At 36.0% G+C, this 18,343-nt stretch overlaps 9 protein-coding genes across 9 annotated transcripts; 4 read left to right on the top strand and 5 right to left on the bottom strand.

Moving 5' to 3' along the window:
• Positions 1–677: 677 nt before the first annotated feature.
• On the bottom strand, positions 678–3,197 carry C9374_003353 (uncharacterized protein; the record flags this gene model as incomplete). The annotated part of the gene is made up of 1 exon (XM_044692872.1): positions 678–3,197. One exon carries the CDS (start codon positions 3,195–3,197, stop codon positions 678–680), a length of 2,520 nt encoding a protein of 839 aa, XP_044549531.1.
• Positions 3,198–3,296: 99 nt separating this feature from the next.
• Positions 3,297–4,889, bottom strand: C9374_003352 (uncharacterized protein; the record flags this gene model as incomplete). The annotated part of the gene is made up of 1 exon (XM_044692871.1): positions 3,297–4,889. The coding sequence occupies one exon, from the start codon at positions 4,887–4,889 to the stop codon at positions 3,297–3,299; it is 1,593 nt and encodes a 530-aa protein (XP_044549530.1).
• A 313-nt stretch (positions 4,890–5,202) lies between these two features.
• Positions 5,203–7,778, bottom strand: C9374_003351 (uncharacterized protein; the record flags this gene model as incomplete). The annotated part of the gene is made up of 6 exons (XM_044692870.1): positions 5,203–5,970; positions 6,015–6,382; positions 6,438–6,934; positions 6,996–7,090; positions 7,141–7,272; positions 7,341–7,778. 6 exons carry the CDS (start codon positions 7,776–7,778, stop codon positions 5,203–5,205), a joined length of 2,298 nt encoding a protein of 765 aa, XP_044549529.1.
• A 72-nt stretch (positions 7,779–7,850) lies between these two features.
• C9374_003350 (uncharacterized protein) lies at positions 7,851–9,269 on the bottom strand (the record flags this gene model as incomplete). The annotated part of the gene is made up of 1 exon (XM_044692869.1): positions 7,851–9,269. One exon carries the CDS (start codon positions 9,267–9,269, stop codon positions 7,851–7,853), a length of 1,419 nt encoding a protein of 472 aa, XP_044549528.1.
• Positions 9,270–9,875: 606 nt separating this feature from the next.
• On the top strand, positions 9,876–11,336 carry C9374_003349 (uncharacterized protein; the record flags this gene model as incomplete). Its single annotated transcript, XM_044692867.1, has 2 exons — positions 9,876–10,949; positions 10,998–11,336. The coding sequence occupies 2 exons, from the start codon at positions 9,876–9,878 to the stop codon at positions 11,334–11,336; spliced, it is 1,413 nt and encodes a 470-aa protein (XP_044549527.1).
• Positions 11,337–11,931: 595 nt separating this feature from the next.
• C9374_003348 (uncharacterized protein) lies at positions 11,932–13,718 on the top strand (the record flags this gene model as incomplete). The annotated part of the gene is made up of 3 exons (XM_044692866.1): positions 11,932–12,303; positions 12,365–12,753; positions 12,806–13,718. The coding sequence occupies 3 exons, from the start codon at positions 11,932–11,934 to the stop codon at positions 13,716–13,718; spliced, it is 1,674 nt and encodes a 557-aa protein (XP_044549526.1).
• A 95-nt stretch (positions 13,719–13,813) lies between these two features.
• Positions 13,814–14,137, top strand: C9374_003347 (uncharacterized protein; the record flags this gene model as incomplete). The annotated part of the gene is made up of 2 exons (XM_044692865.1): positions 13,814–13,935; positions 13,984–14,137. The coding sequence occupies 2 exons, from the start codon at positions 13,814–13,816 to the stop codon at positions 14,135–14,137; spliced, it is 276 nt and encodes a 91-aa protein (XP_044549525.1).
• Positions 14,138–14,163: 26 nt separating this feature from the next.
• On the bottom strand, positions 14,164–14,757 carry C9374_003346 (uncharacterized protein; the record flags this gene model as incomplete). Its single annotated transcript, XM_044692864.1, has 1 exon — positions 14,164–14,757. One exon carries the CDS (start codon positions 14,755–14,757, stop codon positions 14,164–14,166), a length of 594 nt encoding a protein of 197 aa, XP_044549524.1.
• Positions 14,758–15,036: 279 nt separating this feature from the next.
• C9374_003345 (uncharacterized protein) lies at positions 15,037–18,340 on the top strand (the record flags this gene model as incomplete). Its single annotated transcript, XM_044692863.1, has 8 exons — positions 15,037–15,254; positions 15,306–15,618; positions 15,667–15,981; positions 16,030–16,113; positions 16,163–16,303; positions 16,354–16,750; positions 16,809–17,822; positions 17,886–18,340. The coding sequence occupies 8 exons, from the start codon at positions 15,037–15,039 to the stop codon at positions 18,338–18,340; spliced, it is 2,937 nt and encodes a 978-aa protein (XP_044549523.1).
• Between the last annotated feature and the right edge of the window lie 3 nt (positions 18,341–18,343).

Raw genomic sequence — 18,343 nt, 5'->3', positions numbered from 1 at the left:
TGGCATTGCAATAAGTCACAGTTGATGAAATGGTGTTGTGCCAACGTTTGATTAGAGATCAGCATGTTTTTCTTGGTGATCATTTCTGGTTTGAAAGGTTCGTCGTTTGACATCATTGGTCATTTTTTTTTAGTGTTTTTCAAATCGACGTTGGCTTGCAAAAAATTTGATTCCGTTCGAACATCAATCTCTAAAAACAACACGTTATTCTTGATTTCACAACCCACACATTCAGAGCGAGAAGGTACTACCAAATATTCTGAGGGGAAAGGAGAATTCATGATCTCCCAGTTCCGTTCAGTTGATTCACTTGGTTCTTCAGCTCTCGCAAGATTTCAGTTTATACATTTCTGTTATTCCAAATAGAGTTGTTGCATTTTGCAATTTCTTTGATGATGCTTTTGTGAACGTTTGGTTTAATTTGAAAAGACTCTAAATTGGTTAGTCCAGTGGCGTATTTAGATGGCAAAGGTGTTTTCAGAACTCCTCTAAAGTCTTGAGTGCATTTGAATTTGTCTTGAGATACTTCAGCAATAACTCTTTGTAAATAAAGAGTGAGATTTGAGTCGGCTAGAGGGCCCTGACAAATCCGCAGCCAGAGCCCACGTAGTGGCACCGGATCCAGCGGCTCTCATTTTTCAAACTACTGCAGGGTATTTATTAGAATGCGTTGATGATTATTTGGAGGACAAGGAAACAATGAAACGTAAAAACAATGCCTTAACGGTATCTCCGGATGATCCTAGCGCTTGTTGACACATGGAAATCAATATCGAGTAATCTGGTCTTTGGTTTGGATGCCGTTGATCTTGATTCAACAACGTCTCAAATAAATATTGCCAAATATCCTTAAACTTCCAATAGCGTCGAATTGACTCTTTGATGTGATATTGATCTTGTTTTGTCAACACTTCCATGTTATTCTTGAATAATAATTGATGTAGAATGGAGCAAACACTCCATGTATCTGCGGAATATTTCCACGAGGAAGGATGTCTAGAAACGTTTGTAAATACTTGAGGAAGAGTTTTTGGGTCGGCTGCACACGAGAATTTCACATGACTTGGAAATAGGTCAAGATTGAGTGCTTTGGAAAAGTCTGTTAACATTAAACCTTTCGTGTTCCATCCTTTTCCGTTGATTGTCCAATCTGATAATTCTGCTCCATCTTCGTTCAATAATAGTAAATTGTTGGGCAGAATGGAGTTATGAACCATGTTTGCCTTATTGTGTAAACTTTGTAAAATATTTAAAAGTTCCAAAGTATAATACAGTATAATTGTTTCTTCCAATTTTGTTCCAGATTCCATTGCACGCTGCAGAGTAATGTTATTTACAAGTTTTTCCATTAAAAGTGTGTTCTTATCAAACACATAAACACGTTGAATGTTTGGGAATCTGTGAGAATCTACTTCGGGTATTCGCCTCATTAACTCTTCAACCATGTAATATTCATAAAAATCATTGGGAGGTCTAAACTTGAGAGCAAATGATCGATGATTAATTCCATTGTTATTTCTCAAATCTTGGATTTGTATCACGTGACAAGACAGCTTATCCTCGATGAGATATGTCTTTGTGTTCAGTTTTAAGCTTAACATTTGAGAATTGTAACTGTCCTTGTTCTTTTTCTTTTGAGCTAGTTCATTGAGAATAGAGTTTAGATCTGTTAGACTTGATCCTTTGCAATTTGAAACTCGAGAATCATTAAAGCAATTAGAAATATTGACAATATTTGAGCAAATCTTTCGAACATCTTCTGAAAATGGATTGACAACTCCATTCGCAATGAACTTTTTCAATTGTTCTGGAATATTCTTGACATCATATTTGTATGTCTCATCTCTGCTAATAATAATGGTTTTAGAAAGGTTATGTTCGTCCTCTTCAAAATACATAATTCCTGACTCATCATTCTCCTTGTTGAATTGATGAAAAGCACTCAGAGATCGATTTCTATGAACTTGAATTTGTTTCTCTGTAGGTTGTTTGCTTATTGGTTTTGGAAGTAATTGCCTAGTGTTATTCATGGTACTAATAGATTTAGCTTTTTTCAAAGTGTCATTCACACCATGCTCGTCGTCATCTTGAGAAGAGTGATGAAAATCATCTCGTTTTCTTTTCTTGTCATCCAAAGTTCCCTCTTGAGCTTTTCGAAGCTTTCGCTGTTCAAAGTAATTGTTTTCTAATTCACTATCTATTTCACCTCTGAACATACTATCAATAGTCCTGTAAGCATACGAAGTTGGAGTTGCTTCTACAATGGACTTTCTTGTTGGAATTTGTCGTGTTATATCACTTGCAAAATCAAATGAAAATTCATCTGCCTCTTCAGCTTTGTGTTGTGAAATTGCCTGACTTGGTCGTTTTGAAATTTCTGTCGTACTCGAGTATGGAATGGTTGTATTGAGATTCTTTTTTTCTTCAGAAACAAATGTCTCTGTATGATGATTCACAATGAGTGAGGTGGTTTGTAAATAATGCATGGCACGTAATTCTTCAAATGTGTACTCGGTCACACCATTAAAAACTAGATTCTTGTCATATCCTGCACAACTCAAAGTTGGTGATGCTTGTACCATCATCTTTCGATGAGATGATGATTCTGGTGTTTCTACAACGATTGTGCCCCTATGTTGCGATTGTAATTGTGATGGAATTTGATGCAATGAAGATTGTTGGCTTGACATGTGTTCCATATATTCCTTTTCCATATTACTTAATAGCTCTGTATAGACGACTTCTCTGGCCCTAGCTTCTTCATAAACAGTAGCTTCTTCTTCAAGAAGACCACTTTTTCTGCACAGTAATGCCCATGTTTCATATAATTTTGGATAACTTGGTGCAAACCGAAGTAAAGCTTGCAAATTAGTGATGGGATCATCAGTGTAGCACTCGGAAAAGATGAGCCACATATCCCAAATCATTTGATTGCTGTACAGCTCTTGAGGAAATTCTCCCGTTCCATCACAGATATGAGCATCATAGTGTTTAATTAGAAAATCCCGAATCAAGTTTCCTCGTGAGTCAAAAGCAAGTTTGTTCTCCTCAAAACGAGTTAAAAATTTGGTTAAATCAAAGAGAGCTTTTGCTTCTTTATCGATGTCTAATTGTTGAGTCTTGAGAGAAGTTTGATATTTATCAATTGCGTCTTGAATTTGTTTTTGCCTTCGTTTCTGTTCGAGATGTTGGCTCATTTTTTTAAATGTGATGTTAAATTAACGGAATTTTTGAGCGGCAATATTTGGCGGGGTGAAGGGGTGAAGAAAAATTTATTTCGACATGACTGTACGGCTTTATCGTTTTTCAATCTTATCGTCAATGATGAGACCCCAATTACCAGAGTGACAAATCCAAGTAATTTTCTTGCCTTCAAGAGCCATCTTGGCATACTTGGTCTTCTTTTCCTTATTTTGCTCAATATAGACCACACCATCCACTCGTATGTATCTGCATGAACTGTCATTCATTTGAATTTGGAATGACATGTTGTTGATACAGACATGATCTTGATCAGTATCATGAATGGCATTGTGAATTTTCAAAATATCATCATCGGTGACAATATATCCATCGGTAAATGAAGATGAATCATGAATTTGAGGAGCAGTTGAAGATGAAGCATGATGCTCGTCTTCCATCCTCATCGTTGGTTTCACAACTGTAATTTCACCAGAAGCAGCACCAGCAATGTGAGCTTGCATGGTTGGATCCATCATGTTGTGTTCTGTTGCTTCTCTATAAATTAAACCACAGAACATTTCAATTGTCTTTTCAAAGTTATCTAATTTGTAACAAGTACCACCTGTTTCTTGAGCGACCAATTCATAGAATTCATGTCCTGGTTTTTGTTTTTCACCACATTTCACAGCATGAATTTTAACATGATAATTATCAAACAAATTTTGAGCTTCTTCTTTCCAGTCAATTTTGAAACAGTCATCTTTCTTGTGAGGGAATGCATCTCCAATGACGACTAATGAACGAATAGTATAACTATTGTCCACTGAGACCCAAGAAAGTGATTGGGCTTCTTTGATAATACCTTCATACATTTCAGCATAATCGTGACCATTGGTCTTGTCTAGAGATTGAATGAAGGAAATGATTTGTTCAATATCTGTTGTGAAATCTAACTTGTACATGACATAGGAACCAGCATCGCGGCATGATTCGTAATCTCCGTGTGCAATCAATGCAATTTCCAAACCTCGAATATCATTCATCAATTGTTGACAAATCGTTTGCAACTTGAACTTCATATTATTAATGTAAGAAGTCATGGATATGGTTGTATCGAATGAGAAGCAAATTTGTACAGATGGAACTCGATCACTCGTGGCAGTATCTAATTTATGATTATTGCCAGGAACATAATAACAAGCATTCAAAATGTCAGTAATAGTAAATCCCTTGTAGATGCATGAAGATGGAATTGAAGAAAGAGCCCACTTGGTAGCATCATCGGAACCCTTCAATATCTTATTACCTGGAGTCTTTTCAATGAGTTTGTTTCTTGCTTCAGTTGTGGATGTGAAAACTTTGAATTTTGGATTAGAGAAATCATTGTATGGATTGACTGTTTTCACTGCTGAAGAAGAAGAAGAAGGCTTTGCTGCGTTTCTAATAGAATTTTTCAGTTGTTCCTTCTTTTGTTTCTTTACAGTATTCGATTGTTTGGTTCTCTTTTGTGTCGATTGACTTGCAGAAACTTTGCTTGTTTGTTTGATGGAAGCACCACGTGTTGATCTTTTCGGAGTAGAATTGGTGGATTTGGGGACTGAGGATGATGATGACGATTTGGGAGGAGAGTAATTTTTTCGCAGATCAAAGTTTCCGACAATATAATCTGATAAATAGCTTGGCAATTTGATGTTTCTTTTGGTCATGTTGTTGTTGTTTTTTCTTGTTGTGTGTTCTTCGTCTTCTCACAGCCAAATTTATGTGTTTTCGAAACATGAATTTTCAAGTTATTAGTTTTCGACAAATTACTTGAAAATTCATGTTTCGGGTTTTTGGTGGAAAAATCATGAAGAAGGCTAGAATTTCAACATTGCTCCCTCGATGGGGATTCGAATCATTCTCACAAGAACTGATTAAAATGTAAAATGCTTTTGTTTCAATAATTGACTGTGGTGGTGATGTGAATGACTACATTTCTTTGGTATTTTTTTGATTGGTTTCGGAATGATTGTGACATTATTATTGTTTAATGTTTTGCAATCCAATCGTCTCAAAAGTTGCATTTCCGAACAGTTGTCTATTGTTCAGTGCTTGAATGAGCATACCATCGTACATGGGTGAAGGATCAGTAGAGACAACACCTTTCATAATTCCTTCATAATTACAAATTGGAGCATAAACCACATCTGGTACAAGTGTTTTTGTTAAGCCCAAAATTTCACCATCTTCCATTGATGAGATAACTCTTGCCTTCTCCTTGACAAGTTGTTTGACCAATTTAGGAGACATCAAGTCGTGTGTTAAGAAATAGGTAGAGTTTTTCTCAATTAAACCAAGTACAAACAAGTGAAGCTGTTTTTGAAGAATTTGTTTGGTCTGCTTGTGTGGACAATCCTTCACTTTGTTGTGGAATATTTGAAGAATTTCATTTTCAACATATGCAATTGATGTTTCTAATAGTTGAGTTTGAACTAAATTCCATGCATTGAATTTGTTGACTTCTTTTCTTTCATCTTTTGGTATGCTTTCCTTATTTGAAAGTTGAAGCTCATTTAAAATGTCTCTGAAACGAGTGGCAACTGATTGTACTTGCTTTTCGAGCTTGGTTTCAAAAAGTGTTAGATAAAAGTTTGAATCTAATAAATCGGTGGCATTTCTTAAATGTCGACCTTTCACATTACTGTTTAAAGAATCTAATACATAATAGCCAACAGAGGAGAAAACATTGGAGTACTTTTGGGACATGATGTTTTTAAAATTTGCGAGTAAATATTTAGACACTTCTTGCTACAGGGGTGTTAAACCAATACATCATTCAGTCAAGTACTTACGAATAACACAGTATTGTCGCCTTCGAATGTTTTGAAAATGTCATGATTTGCAATTGTAAGACCAATTCGATTAAGTTGTGAATAACCCAATCCACCACACTTTTCTCTAAGTTTGAGTATGCTGGATTGATTACGATCGGTCAAGTAAGCTTTGAACCCTGCACTCAGGACATGTAGAGTTTGAGAAGTTTCTGGCGTTCTGTTGACATACAAATGATGAAGATGGTTTGATGCAAATCTGAATGCAAAATATTCTGCCAACATTGGATAAATAGTATGTTTTTGTGCTTGGAAATTGATCACTGGATTTTCTGGCTTGTTGGAAATTCCAAATTGTCTTCTTTCAAAAGAAAATCCGATAGTAGTTGCTGTGTAAAGTAATAGATTCATCCTTAACACCATCCAAAAATAATTAACACATACCAAGAGTTTTAGCCAAAGAAACAGTAGAACTACCACAAATGGAATATCTACCCATTGTGAGAGTAGACAACATTGCTCCAAATCTTTGTGATGCATTTTTGTATGGACTTTGATATTTTCCAGCTTCTGTCACATCTCCGTGCTTGTTCAACAAATTTTCTCTTGGAATGTGAACGTTGTTAAACAATAAAAATCCATTATCCAAGTTGTCTAAGCCTTCTTTTACAGTACAATCTCCAATTATGACTCCAGGTAATATTTCATTTGAAGTAGAATCTCTCACTGGAACCACAAAACAGTGAACTCCATGATTTTCCTTTCCAACAATTAATTGAGCAAAAACAAGACACATGTGACAATGTCTTGAATTTCCAATCCACCATTTGCATGCCTCTCTGCTTGGTGTATGGATTTCAAATGTGTCACTATCAGCACAATAAGTAGCTGTTGTTTGAATTCCTCTTACGTTTGACCCGTGAGCCAATTCTGTAATGGCACTAGCGTAAAAGAAAATGCCCATGTTAATACATCATCGTCACTATGCATCAAAAAACTTACTAACTTCCCATGAGCTCTAAACTGTCAATCTTGTCAAAATATTTTCTGTGCCTTTGTGTACCAAGGCTCAACAGTGTGCCTGCCCAAAAGTTGAACTATTTCATAACATAGTATTAATGGACCATTGCATTTAAATGAAACAAACCTGAAGCATAGTTTTTACAGAAAGAGCAGGATCAAAATAAGCTACAGCCGACATGGCAGCAAAATGAGTGGCAGGTTCATGCTCCAATGTATCTACAGAAAAGCATTTCTTTTCCTTCACCAAATACTTCATCTAATATTCCATCATTAGGTTGGTCACCGCTGGTTGTTGATATGTGTCGTGTAATCAAAAATACTCACTCTTTCATAATTTAAATCTAATTTCTCAATTCTTGAAAGATCAATGTCATATGGATGAAACAAGTCAGGCCGATCTCTCATTGCTTGAACAACTTTCTCTCTTGCCTTATTTTCTTTGGGAGAAAAAGGCGAAAGATATGCAGTCAATTCATCGGTTGGAAATACATTTTGTTGCTTTTGTGGTTCTGGTGATGATGATTTTGTAGATGATTTGACACCTTTTTCTGAAGTTGTTACATGTGACGATTTTTCTTGTTTCTGAGTATCGGGATTCAAATGACTTCTCAACATATCCATTCTTCTTTGTCCATTCTTATCTTCAATCTTTATCTTTCCTTGATCGGAAGCCTCCTGTAGTGCTTTCTGAATGCGAGAGCTTCGTTGCAGGTTGCTTGTGGTAGGTGACTTGTCCGATGGCAGGTCTTGATCTTTGGGCATTTTTTTTCCTAAATTCCTTTTTAACAAAATCAAACCTCAAGTTCTGGGCAAGCAGGTCAAAAAGTTTGGTGCCTATAATTTATTAATGATTTGTTGGCACCACTCTCCAGCTTTACCTTGAAGAATAGCCACACAATTTTTATCGAACGGTGTTGCCTCCATGTTGATGATCACCACAGGAATTCCTCTTCTAGAAGCTAGTTTTGGAAGGGTATTCACTGGTTCGACCAGTAACCTTGTTCCCATAACGATCAGTAGATCACATTCACGACACATTTGTCTAGCATCCACAAGCTCAGAGTGACGAAGGGCCTCCCCGAACGAAACAGTGTTTGGTTTCAAAATACCTCCACATGTTGAGCATGTAGTGAGCTCGTTAGGAATTTCTTCACCTCTCTTGACATGTTCCTTCACTTTCTCATACAATTCATTGGGATTTTCAATTAACTGATGACACTTGGTACAAACAACTGTTTTAGAGGAACCATGAATCTCAATAACTTTAGACTCTGGCAAACCAGCTCGTTGATGCATACCATCAATATTTTGAGTAATGACTCGTAGAAGTTTTCCTTGATCGTTCAATACAGAAAAAAGTTGATGAGATGGATTTGGAAAAGCTTTGGAAATTTGTTCCTTGAGGTACGCATGCATTTCGAAATAATCATCCCGTATCTTTTTTCTACCCAAAATGTTTTGATAAGTCATTTCGTCTTGATTCCACTTATCCCAAATGTTTTGTAAGTTAGAGGAGCCACTATTTCTAAATGCTGAAATGCCACTCTCAACACTGACACCAGCCCCAGTCAATCCAACGATTTTTTGAGAGTGTGACAAGAGTTCTAACACCTTGTCAAAAGCTTCTTCACCATAAAGAGTGTGAGGTCTTTGCTCATTGTCTAAAATCAAGTCAAACTCAACACATTCTCCTTCTGATCGATGGAATAAGTCAACACTAACATGGGGATCATTCTTGAAATAATCAACAAATGTTAAATTACCATTCTCATCTGTTCCAATGTCAAACTTTTTACATTGAATTCTTGAATTTCCGAGTGGATCTTCAATGATTAATTTAAACCAATCAGGAACAAAATCTTCATTTTCAACAATCTCTTTAAAGACACCGATTTTTGGAGAGAGTTGTTCTTTGATGGCAGATGGCATGTTATCCAATGAGTACAACAAGGATTTCAAAAATTCACGAACGGTACCAAACTTTGCATTACCCTTTGGAATTTCAAGATCAAAATTCGGGCACAAGATGGTCACATTGGAGCTATCGGTTCTTAATATCAAACGATCCATCAATTCCGAGAACAATTCACGTTGAGCTTCTTCATCCATATTGATATCCTTCTTGAATATCAATTGACAAATAATTCCCATGTCATAATATTCTTCCATTTGAACTGCATCAATGGAATCAAAATGTTCAGGAAGTGTTTCAATTTCGAAAGGTGGTTTTGCGTGTTGTTGGAAAGTTTTCATTTTTTTTTTGTCGAGTTCATCCACAGCGGCGCACTTGGGTGCATTTGCGAAATGAATACCACCAGCACGTGACCACTGAGAAAAAGAAAATATTAAGGTTTTGGATGTTTTTGTTGGAAATTTTCAACTGTCTCTCCAGTGTTGAGTGAACTCGAAGAATAAGGATCTTCAAACCCAAGTGGACTTTACGAATTTGATTGTCCATTTTTATTCTTTCTTTTGCCATGTCTATCTCTAACAGATTTTGGAAGGGTGTTGCGAAACAAGTCCCAATTTGACGCTCGTTGTGATTGAATCTAACCACAAAACAAAATAGCCTTACATTGATCAGCCGTGTTCGTTTGATACTTCTGCACCATCTTGAGAACGATCATTTGCGATCGCCAACTCATAACTCGTGAGGTTGTAGTACTTTTCCGTGCTGAAGCGAACGTTAATCGATAATACCTTGTTCTGCATTCTATCCTAATGTTTTAGCGTTTTTCTTTTCCGAATCCAATCATCTTTTGTAAATATACAGTCATCGCTCGATCAACTCTTAACCGACACTTATTGTTTGTACAAACACTCAACGCTCTCCCTGTTGTAAATAATCATCACCTTGAAATGAGCGAAGAATTATTAACTGATCAACCCCTTGCTCAACAAAAAACTAACATGTTAGAGGATGAATCAAGCACCACAACCGCACAGGGTGCAGAGTCCTCAGCTTTATCCATTCCTTCTGCCAATAAGAAGAAGGCTACTCTACCATTTTGGAATCATCCAATCATGTATCTTGTTAATATTCATATTCTCGTGTGTTTGCATGCTTTCTCTTGGTGGGCTTTACTTCAAACTGCAAATCATCCTTTGAGAAAGCATATCATCTCTCAACCGCTATCTTTTATTCAGAAAACTATGACTTACATTCCAGATACTGTAGTTCCTCATGTCAACCAAAACATTTCTGTGATTCTCTCAGAGTACTTCCCTTCTGAGGAAACAGTCATTTCAACTTCATTCTTGTCAAGCCCATTATTTGGCTTTGTTATATTGCCAATTGCTGAGATTGTACTACCATTCAAAGGAGTTCAATACTTGTATGAGAATAAGGTATATGACAAGAAGGACATTGACGATCAAACGAACAAGTACAAATTATTCTACAGAGTAATTCCTCTCATTTACACAGTGACTCTGAGCGCATTATTTTGGTTCTCTCTCACTCGTGTTCATTTATTGACCATAGAACAATTTCTCATGCATTCATTCTCTCTCGCTGTGGTTATTGCTCAGAGCGGTGCTATCTCACATGAAATGCTTCACAAAAGAACTTGGCTCGAGAAAATATGCTCCAGAATTATTCTAAGCTATCATAGCTATTTGCATTTCCCTTTGGAGCATGTATATTCACATCACAAAAAACTTGCCACCTATGAAGATGCAGCCACTGCAAGATATGGAGAGACTGTTTACACTTTTGTGTTTAGATCAAGTTTTACAGGATATATGAATGCATGGAAAATAGATATGGAGAACGTTAAAAAGAAAAAAGGAAAGTTAAGATGGTTGAAATCTGAAATGCTATGGAGTACTGCAGCTACAATTGCTCTCCCAATAATTATATATCAGTTCATTGGAGTAGCTGCCTTGGCCTCATTTATAATCACATGCATAGTCGCAATATTCCTTGTAGAGGTAAGTTGAACATGTTACAGTGAAAAATTGAGGTTCAACCTTACGAAGTCTGTCAATTATGTGGAGCATTATGGCCTTATGAGAAGAAAGAGGGATGATGGAACTTACGAACCAGTGAATGAAACTCACAGTTACGATGCACTTTTCAGAGTGAGCAGTTACAGTTACTTTAATATCATTTTCCATGCTGATCATCACTTTTATGGTCAACGAGAGTACTACAAATTGAGAGTCTATGACAACTCTCCCAAGCTTCCTTATGGCTATGGAACAATGATCCTGTTATCTTTCGTTCCTCCTCTTTTTTTCAGTGTTATGCATCCTATTTTGTTTGATTTTTATGAGAAACGAGGAATAGACTACAATAAGATGTTACAGCAAGAATAAAACATGTAACACATGATCACAGCACTTGATTACCAAACAGGCACTCGAATTTCCTGCACTGTCAGTCGTCGCCAGTTTTGGGACCTTTCATTCTTCAACCATTTTTTTAATGATGTTGATCAATGGCCACCTAAAATAGTGTACACCTCACTGTTTGTGCTCGCTTTGCTTTTAGACAACCACAAGAAAAAGCGTCCCTTCTCCCCGATTATCTCTGTCAAAATCAACAGACATAATTTATCTTTGGCCTTGTTGAGCGAGTCTATCATCATTGGATTTGTTTCAAGACATCACTGACTTTAAAATATTCAAATCCAGACTTCTGAAACACCACCACTACAACATCGTTTGTTTCATCGGTATCATTTCAGCAAGCAACACTATCTACCTTCCTTCTTTAATTTCATCATCAAAAGGCTTGTCTGCTTTCAACTTGGAAAGTTTTGTACATAAAATAATTGGCAACAACAAGAATCTCGAGGCACAGTCGATCATCACAAGCCTACTGCTTCTCCAATTCCTTTTCCTCTACAAAATAATATCATCCAGAACAACAACAGTTTCCTGACTGACTTTATCCACCAATTTATTAAAAATGTCTTCTCAACCTCCTTCCTATCACCACCATCAATATTCAGACTCATCTCAAATGACCGACGAGATGGTCAATCAAGTCGTTGCTTCTACATCATCGGTTGAAGATCGTATGAGTGTAGATCAAATCACTGGACAACCACAACCACCACAATACAACCAAGACGAGTCATCAACCATGATGAATCAGGATGGGGATCAACAACCAAACAACTCAATTGCTTCCTCTAAAATATCTGCTTCTTCCTTCTCAAAGTTGGCAAAATTGCAACAACAACAAGAACCAGAGTATGACGAATTGGAAGTTAAAGAATTAGAAGGAGAAATATTCGATATTCAAAGGAAATATCAATTAGAAGCAATTAGAGGACAGGTAAGTTTCTTTTTTCCAATCTTTGTGGAATTGCATCCTATTGATTCTTTGACTTATTCAGGGAAGTTATGGTGTTGTCGCAAGTGCTGTCAACACAAGAAATGGGCAAAAATGTGCTGTTAAAAAGAACAAGAATGTATTCCCAAGAGTGTCAAAGAATAACGAAGCAACAGTTCCTCACCGATCTAAAATGTCACAAAAGAGAATTTTGCGTGAATTGAAGATTCTGCAACATTTATACCATCCAAACATTGTAAGATTGATGGATGTCGTTCCTCCAAGAGACTATGACAGTTTTGGAGACGTTTATTTTGTCACAGAATTGATGGAGGCAGATTTGAGAGACATCCTTTCAAGTGATCAACCATTGACTGACCAACATGTGAAATACTTTATTTACCAGATTTTGTTAGCTGTTCACTATACACAAAGTGCTAACATTCTCCACAGGTATGTGCTATTATTCGGAATTTGACATCTGACATTGTGCTTTTTTATACAGAGATTTAAAACCAGAAAATATTTTGTTGAACAGTAATTGTGAGCTGAAAATTTGTGACTTTGGTTTAGCAAGAGGTATTGATTTTGATCAGGATCCTCGAATGAGTACAAATTACGTTCAAACTCGTTGGTATAGAGCTCCTGAATTGATTTTGAACAATGATTTTGTTTCTAAGGAAACTGACATGTGGTCTATTGGATGTATTATGGCAGAATTGATGGGCAGAAAAGTCTTGTTTAGAGGAACCTGTGCTGTGGATCAAATGAGACGTATTGTCACTACTCTAGGAACACCAAATTTGGAAGATATCAAAGGCTCCGATCAAGGAGTTGAGTTTATGGCTACTTTACCTAAATCTGAAGGAAAAGACTTTTCTAAATTATTTCCAAGTGCTAATCCTCTAGCCATTGATTTGTTGAAACGAATGCTTGAATTCAACTATGAAAAGAGAATCACAACAGAAGAAGCAATTCGTCATCAATATTTTGCTGATTTATTTGAAGAGAGTGATATTGTGAATTGTGACACTCTCTTTGATTTTGCATGGGAAGACAAATTAGTAGATTCTGAAGATATCAAACGTGAATGTTATGACTCAATCATCAAGTATAGAAAAGAAAAGAGAAACAACAGAAACTCGTATCGTTATCCAAACGTATCACTCATCGAACAAAAGAAAAAGATGATCAGAGAGAGAAGACAAAAAGAACAATTGCTTAGACAACAGCAAGAAGAAGCTCAAAGAAGACAGAAAGAAGATCAATTAAAACAACAACAAGAAGAAGAGGAAAAGAATAGACAAGAAGCTAGCAATTCTACATCCACAAGCTCACAAGGACATGCGGGTGTTCGAAAATCTTCTACCAATGGAAAATTCAAACTGTTCAAGAAAGTTAGAGAGCTTCTTCAATAACATCTTAACTGTCAATTGTACAAAAAACAATAAATCAATGTGATGACAGATTGGTTTCAAAATACGTTGCAAGCTACGACAATGAACACAAAAAAATGTTTGATTTTATCTATTCCCTATGGGCTGGCAAATATGTTTCACCACAACAAATTGAGCCTCACAAGCTAATAGCAACCGGAACCGAGCCTTGGGCTTCGGCTTTTGTTTACCCCAATAAGTAGTGTATTATTTTCATTTTCATCATTTCGTATCAACACGTAATTAGTTGGAGAATGAATAACGCTTCTAAACGAGTACTTTTAAAAGAAAATCGGAAGTGGAGATTACTGGTAGATGTTTTGATACATAGCCATGCTTTTCTATTGTCTGTTCTTGTACTCGTTCTATTTGTCATCATTTCTTGGTTTAAAATGTTTTAGAGAGCAGTGTTATTGGCCTCTATGTTTTATTCAACTGTACTATTCGTGCTGCATTGGAAGTATTTACGTTGCTTTTCGAAAAATTCGTCTTGAGAATTTGTTGCAATACATGAGGAAGGTAACAAGACACTTAAAATTGAAAGCTTTAAAACATCATCATCCGAAAGTGCTTGACTCTCTTGAATTTGTAGAAAATTGCAAGACAGACTCTGAAGAAATAATTTAAGAGCTATTCGATTCAGATAATACAGCACTCCCATGTCATTGGAATACTCATGTTTCATCACTCCATTGAAACTTATTGAATTTTCTGTGTAAATCTCTGGTGCAATTGGCATTTCAAAATGATTATTGTTGAAGAAAGGTGATCGGAAAGTAATAGATAAATGATTGTTGTTTGTTGAATCATCACCGCTCTTCAGTATCACTTTACAATTGGAACACTTGAGAAAGAAGTGTTGATCACTATTCTCTATTTCCGATTCAACAATGTCATCAATGACTTCAATCAGCTTGTTTTTTGAATGAGCCAAGTTTTTGGATATTAATGCTTTATGTGTTGCTTTCTGTAGCTTTCTCAACTTCTTTTTGATGTGATCTTCCAAATTGGTTGCTGGCATGATAATGTAAAGGATTTTTGTTTTGTTCCTGTTCTCACCTGCAGTGCGTTTGTGAAGCTGAAGGCATTGTACTCTGGAATTTTGTGTTTGGATTAAAAAAAATATTCAAGCAAAATCAAAGGTCCACAATCATCGATTTATTTGTTGTAATTCTTTTTGGCCACCAATTAGAAACTCCTATTCGTGTTTTTGCTTGTACCCAATTTTAGAATCTTGATTGCTGTATAAAAGTACAGTAAATATTGCCTCAGAGCACATCGGAACACATATTCATCATCAATGGACGAGCAATTCAAGCAGTCGTTTGAGAGGGCCATTTTGTCCCAAGCTGATGCTTTTGCAAGCCAATCGGTGAAGAAAGATGCCTATGAGTATTGTGAACAGCTAAAACTCAGAGATGATATTTGGAAAATTTGTCTTCAATTTGTTTTAGAGTCAACACATGATCAAGTCAAGTTTTGGTGCTTCGGAACGTTATCATCGTTTTTAGCTGAAAGGTAGGTTCAGATTATCGAACAGCTATTTTCTTACAATTTTGGTGATTGAAGAGCAAGTATTCTTTCCGATCAAGACAAGGACACCATTAAGAATGCTTTGATGCACTGGTTTTTGAATGTAATGAATAACAGGACTCCTGCATTTCTAAAGAACAAGTTCTGTGAAACATTAGTTGCTATCTTTAGGATTGAGTACTATTCTCGTTGGCCATCATTTTTTAAAGACCTATTCTCTATTCTTTCAAACTCTCCAAGTGAGCTCATGATTGAAATGTATCTAAATATTCTTGATACAATCGACTTTGAATTTGTTGCAAGATATATTGAAAGGTCACCAGAAAGCCACAAAAGAGCTGTAGACATTGTAAGTAATTTCGAAACCGCTTTTCATTTATTGACACCTCCTAAACAGAAAGATGCTATGCGTGAAGACTGTATTCCTCAGGTGGTGAGCACTTTTTACACAATTCTTTCTGCAAAGCATTTAGCTCTCTCGAATCATTGCCTTACAACAATGTCAAACTATATTGATTGGATCGATATAAATTTAGTGACAACAGAACAATTTGTTCAGCTATTCTATCAGTTCTTGACAATGAACGAATTTAGAACTAATACCTGTAAATGCTTATGTGTCATGGTGGAAAAAGGAATGAACGATAATGATAAGCTCAAATTAATAACTTCCCTTCAAATTCCTCAAATATTGTTAAATACAGTGGTTGATGTAAGTTTTGGAGCTATTTCAATGGGTGTGAAATTAATCGCAATTTAGAGTAATAATGATGAGCAATTTGCTGAATCAGTTTCTGAACTTGCTGCTGGTGTTTCTAATCAACTTTTAGAGATTTCTTCTAGAGTAAGTTGAGCAAGCATTAATTTTTCTTCCAGTTATTAACTTTCTTTAGCCAAACCAAGATTATCAATTACAGTCCAGTGCCAGCAAAATTCTTCAAGATATTTTCCCATTTGTCCTTGCGTTGTTTGCTGATGCAGACGACCAAGTCTCTTCATCAGTTATCAAATTTTTAAATGATTTTGTTTCTGTGGTATGTTTTCACATTATTTGTTATTGAATTTAGTACTAACCTTTTATCAGATTAAGAAGTCTAAAACTTTACAATTTGAGACTCTCCAAACACAACTCCATGAAATGTTGACAACCATTCAAAAGAAGGCAAAATTTACAGAGGATTTCAAATTCGACCCTTCCCAGCAGGATGATTATGAGACTGGATTTTTAGAATATAGACGAGAGTTGTTTGTTCTATACAAGAACATAGGAATCATTGCTCCTGATTTGATGAAGCACTTCATACACGCATTAACAAACCACACCATTGGCAATCTTAATGTACTTGGATTTGCTGACGCAGAAATTTGTTTAACACTGTTGTACATTACTGCTGAAGTTTTTCCAGACATGATTAACAGACCAAACATCAATCAGCAAGAAAATATTTTCTTTAATCTATTATTACAAATTGTTGGAAGCAGTAAGTTTGACGAAATTTCAACACTGATAATTTATTTTAATTCATTTTGTCAATTTAGACATTTCATCTTTTCCTCATTCGTCTATTCAATTGGCGTATTTTGAGGTTCTCTCTAGATATGCATCATTGGTTCCCAAGTTTCCAGATGACGTTATTTCCTCAATGTTGCAATCATTTGTTGATGAGCGAGGACTTAGGAACACCAATCCTCAGGTACAAGGTAGAGCAAAATTTTTATTTTCCAAATTTTCTAAACCTCTTAGGGAGAGATTGAGTGGATTTATTGAACCTTTATTTGTTTCACTGAAAGAAATTATGTCCATAAGCCTACCTTCTGACCAAGATTTATCAGTTGAGGATTATGGAGGAGACAGATTCTTCTTGTATGAAGCTATTGGTTACTTATGTGCTTCGGAAAAAGTTACTTCTGAGATAAGGCAAAAGGTGTTTCAAGAAATTCTCATTCCATTTAATTCAGCAATTGAAGAAATTTTGAATCAAAAACTTTTTATGACAGATACTGCCGAAAGACCAAGATTTACGAAATATATCAGTAGTATGATTCGTGCGTCAGCCTTTTTGAGCAAGGGCTTTGACGATAGTGCTGCTAAAAAAGTTTATTTTAAGGACTCGGTAGAATTTTTCAAACATTTCCTGATGACTGTGACCAGGGTTCATTCAGAAGTACCCAAGAGCAAAGATATTCAAACATGCGTCATTCTTTATTATCACAGGATGATTGAGCTCATGAACGAAGAGATTTTGGAAGTCATTCCGTCCACACTTTCAAATCTTTATCAATCCTGTACAGAGATTTATCAAATGAAAGATTTGTTGATACTATTGGGTCAAGTTATGCAAAAGTATAAGGACAAGGTCTTCAATTTGGTTAATGAAATGTTTGGCCCTCTAGTGACTAAAATTTACCCAATGATGAATAATGGTGTGTATGATTACTCGCTCATTTCCACAAGTGAAGAAACTAGAGAAAAATCAGAATTGCACAAGTCGTACTTTGTTTTTCTTCACACCATTTTCTTAACAGGACTACAACAAGTTCTAGTTTCTGACAGTAAGTATTTACATAAGCATAGTAATTTGTATGGATTGATACAATGGAATGGATATTCAATAGAAAATCGTGCCTTGTTCAATGGAGTATTGGAAACGGTTTTGAAAGGATGCCAACATGCCTCAGTGTATCACATCAAAACTGCATTGCTATGTTTGGAAAATATTGTGAATTGCTATTCTCCTCAACTGGGAGCAGAATTTAATGATTTTGTAATGAAAAACATAACTGTTGAAACTTTCACCATGTTGTTTCGCCCAGATTTTGATATCAACGATGGTGCCTCTTTCAATGTTGTCTCAAATGTGACCCAAGTATTTGCGGCCTTAGTGGACAAATGTGGCCCTGCCTTCCTCAATTATTTAGCCAACTCTTTCCTACCACAATTGGGAATGGATAATAATGATATTCAAGGCTTCTGTCTAACACTGCAAGACATTAACAACAAGAAGAACAATGGACTGGAAAGATTCAAACAATTATTCGTTACCTTCCTACAGGCAAGAAAGAAGAAATAAATA

Source organism: Naegleria lovaniensis (assembly GCF_003324165.1).
Source record: "Naegleria lovaniensis strain ATCC 30569 chromosome Unknown tig019, whole genome shotgun sequence".
NCBI classification, from domain to species: Eukaryota; Heterolobosea; class Eutetramitea; order Acrasida; family Naegleriidae; genus Naegleria; species Naegleria lovaniensis.
Note: the sequence above shows the minus strand (reverse complement) of the source record. Positions and strands in the feature narration are given on the sequence as shown.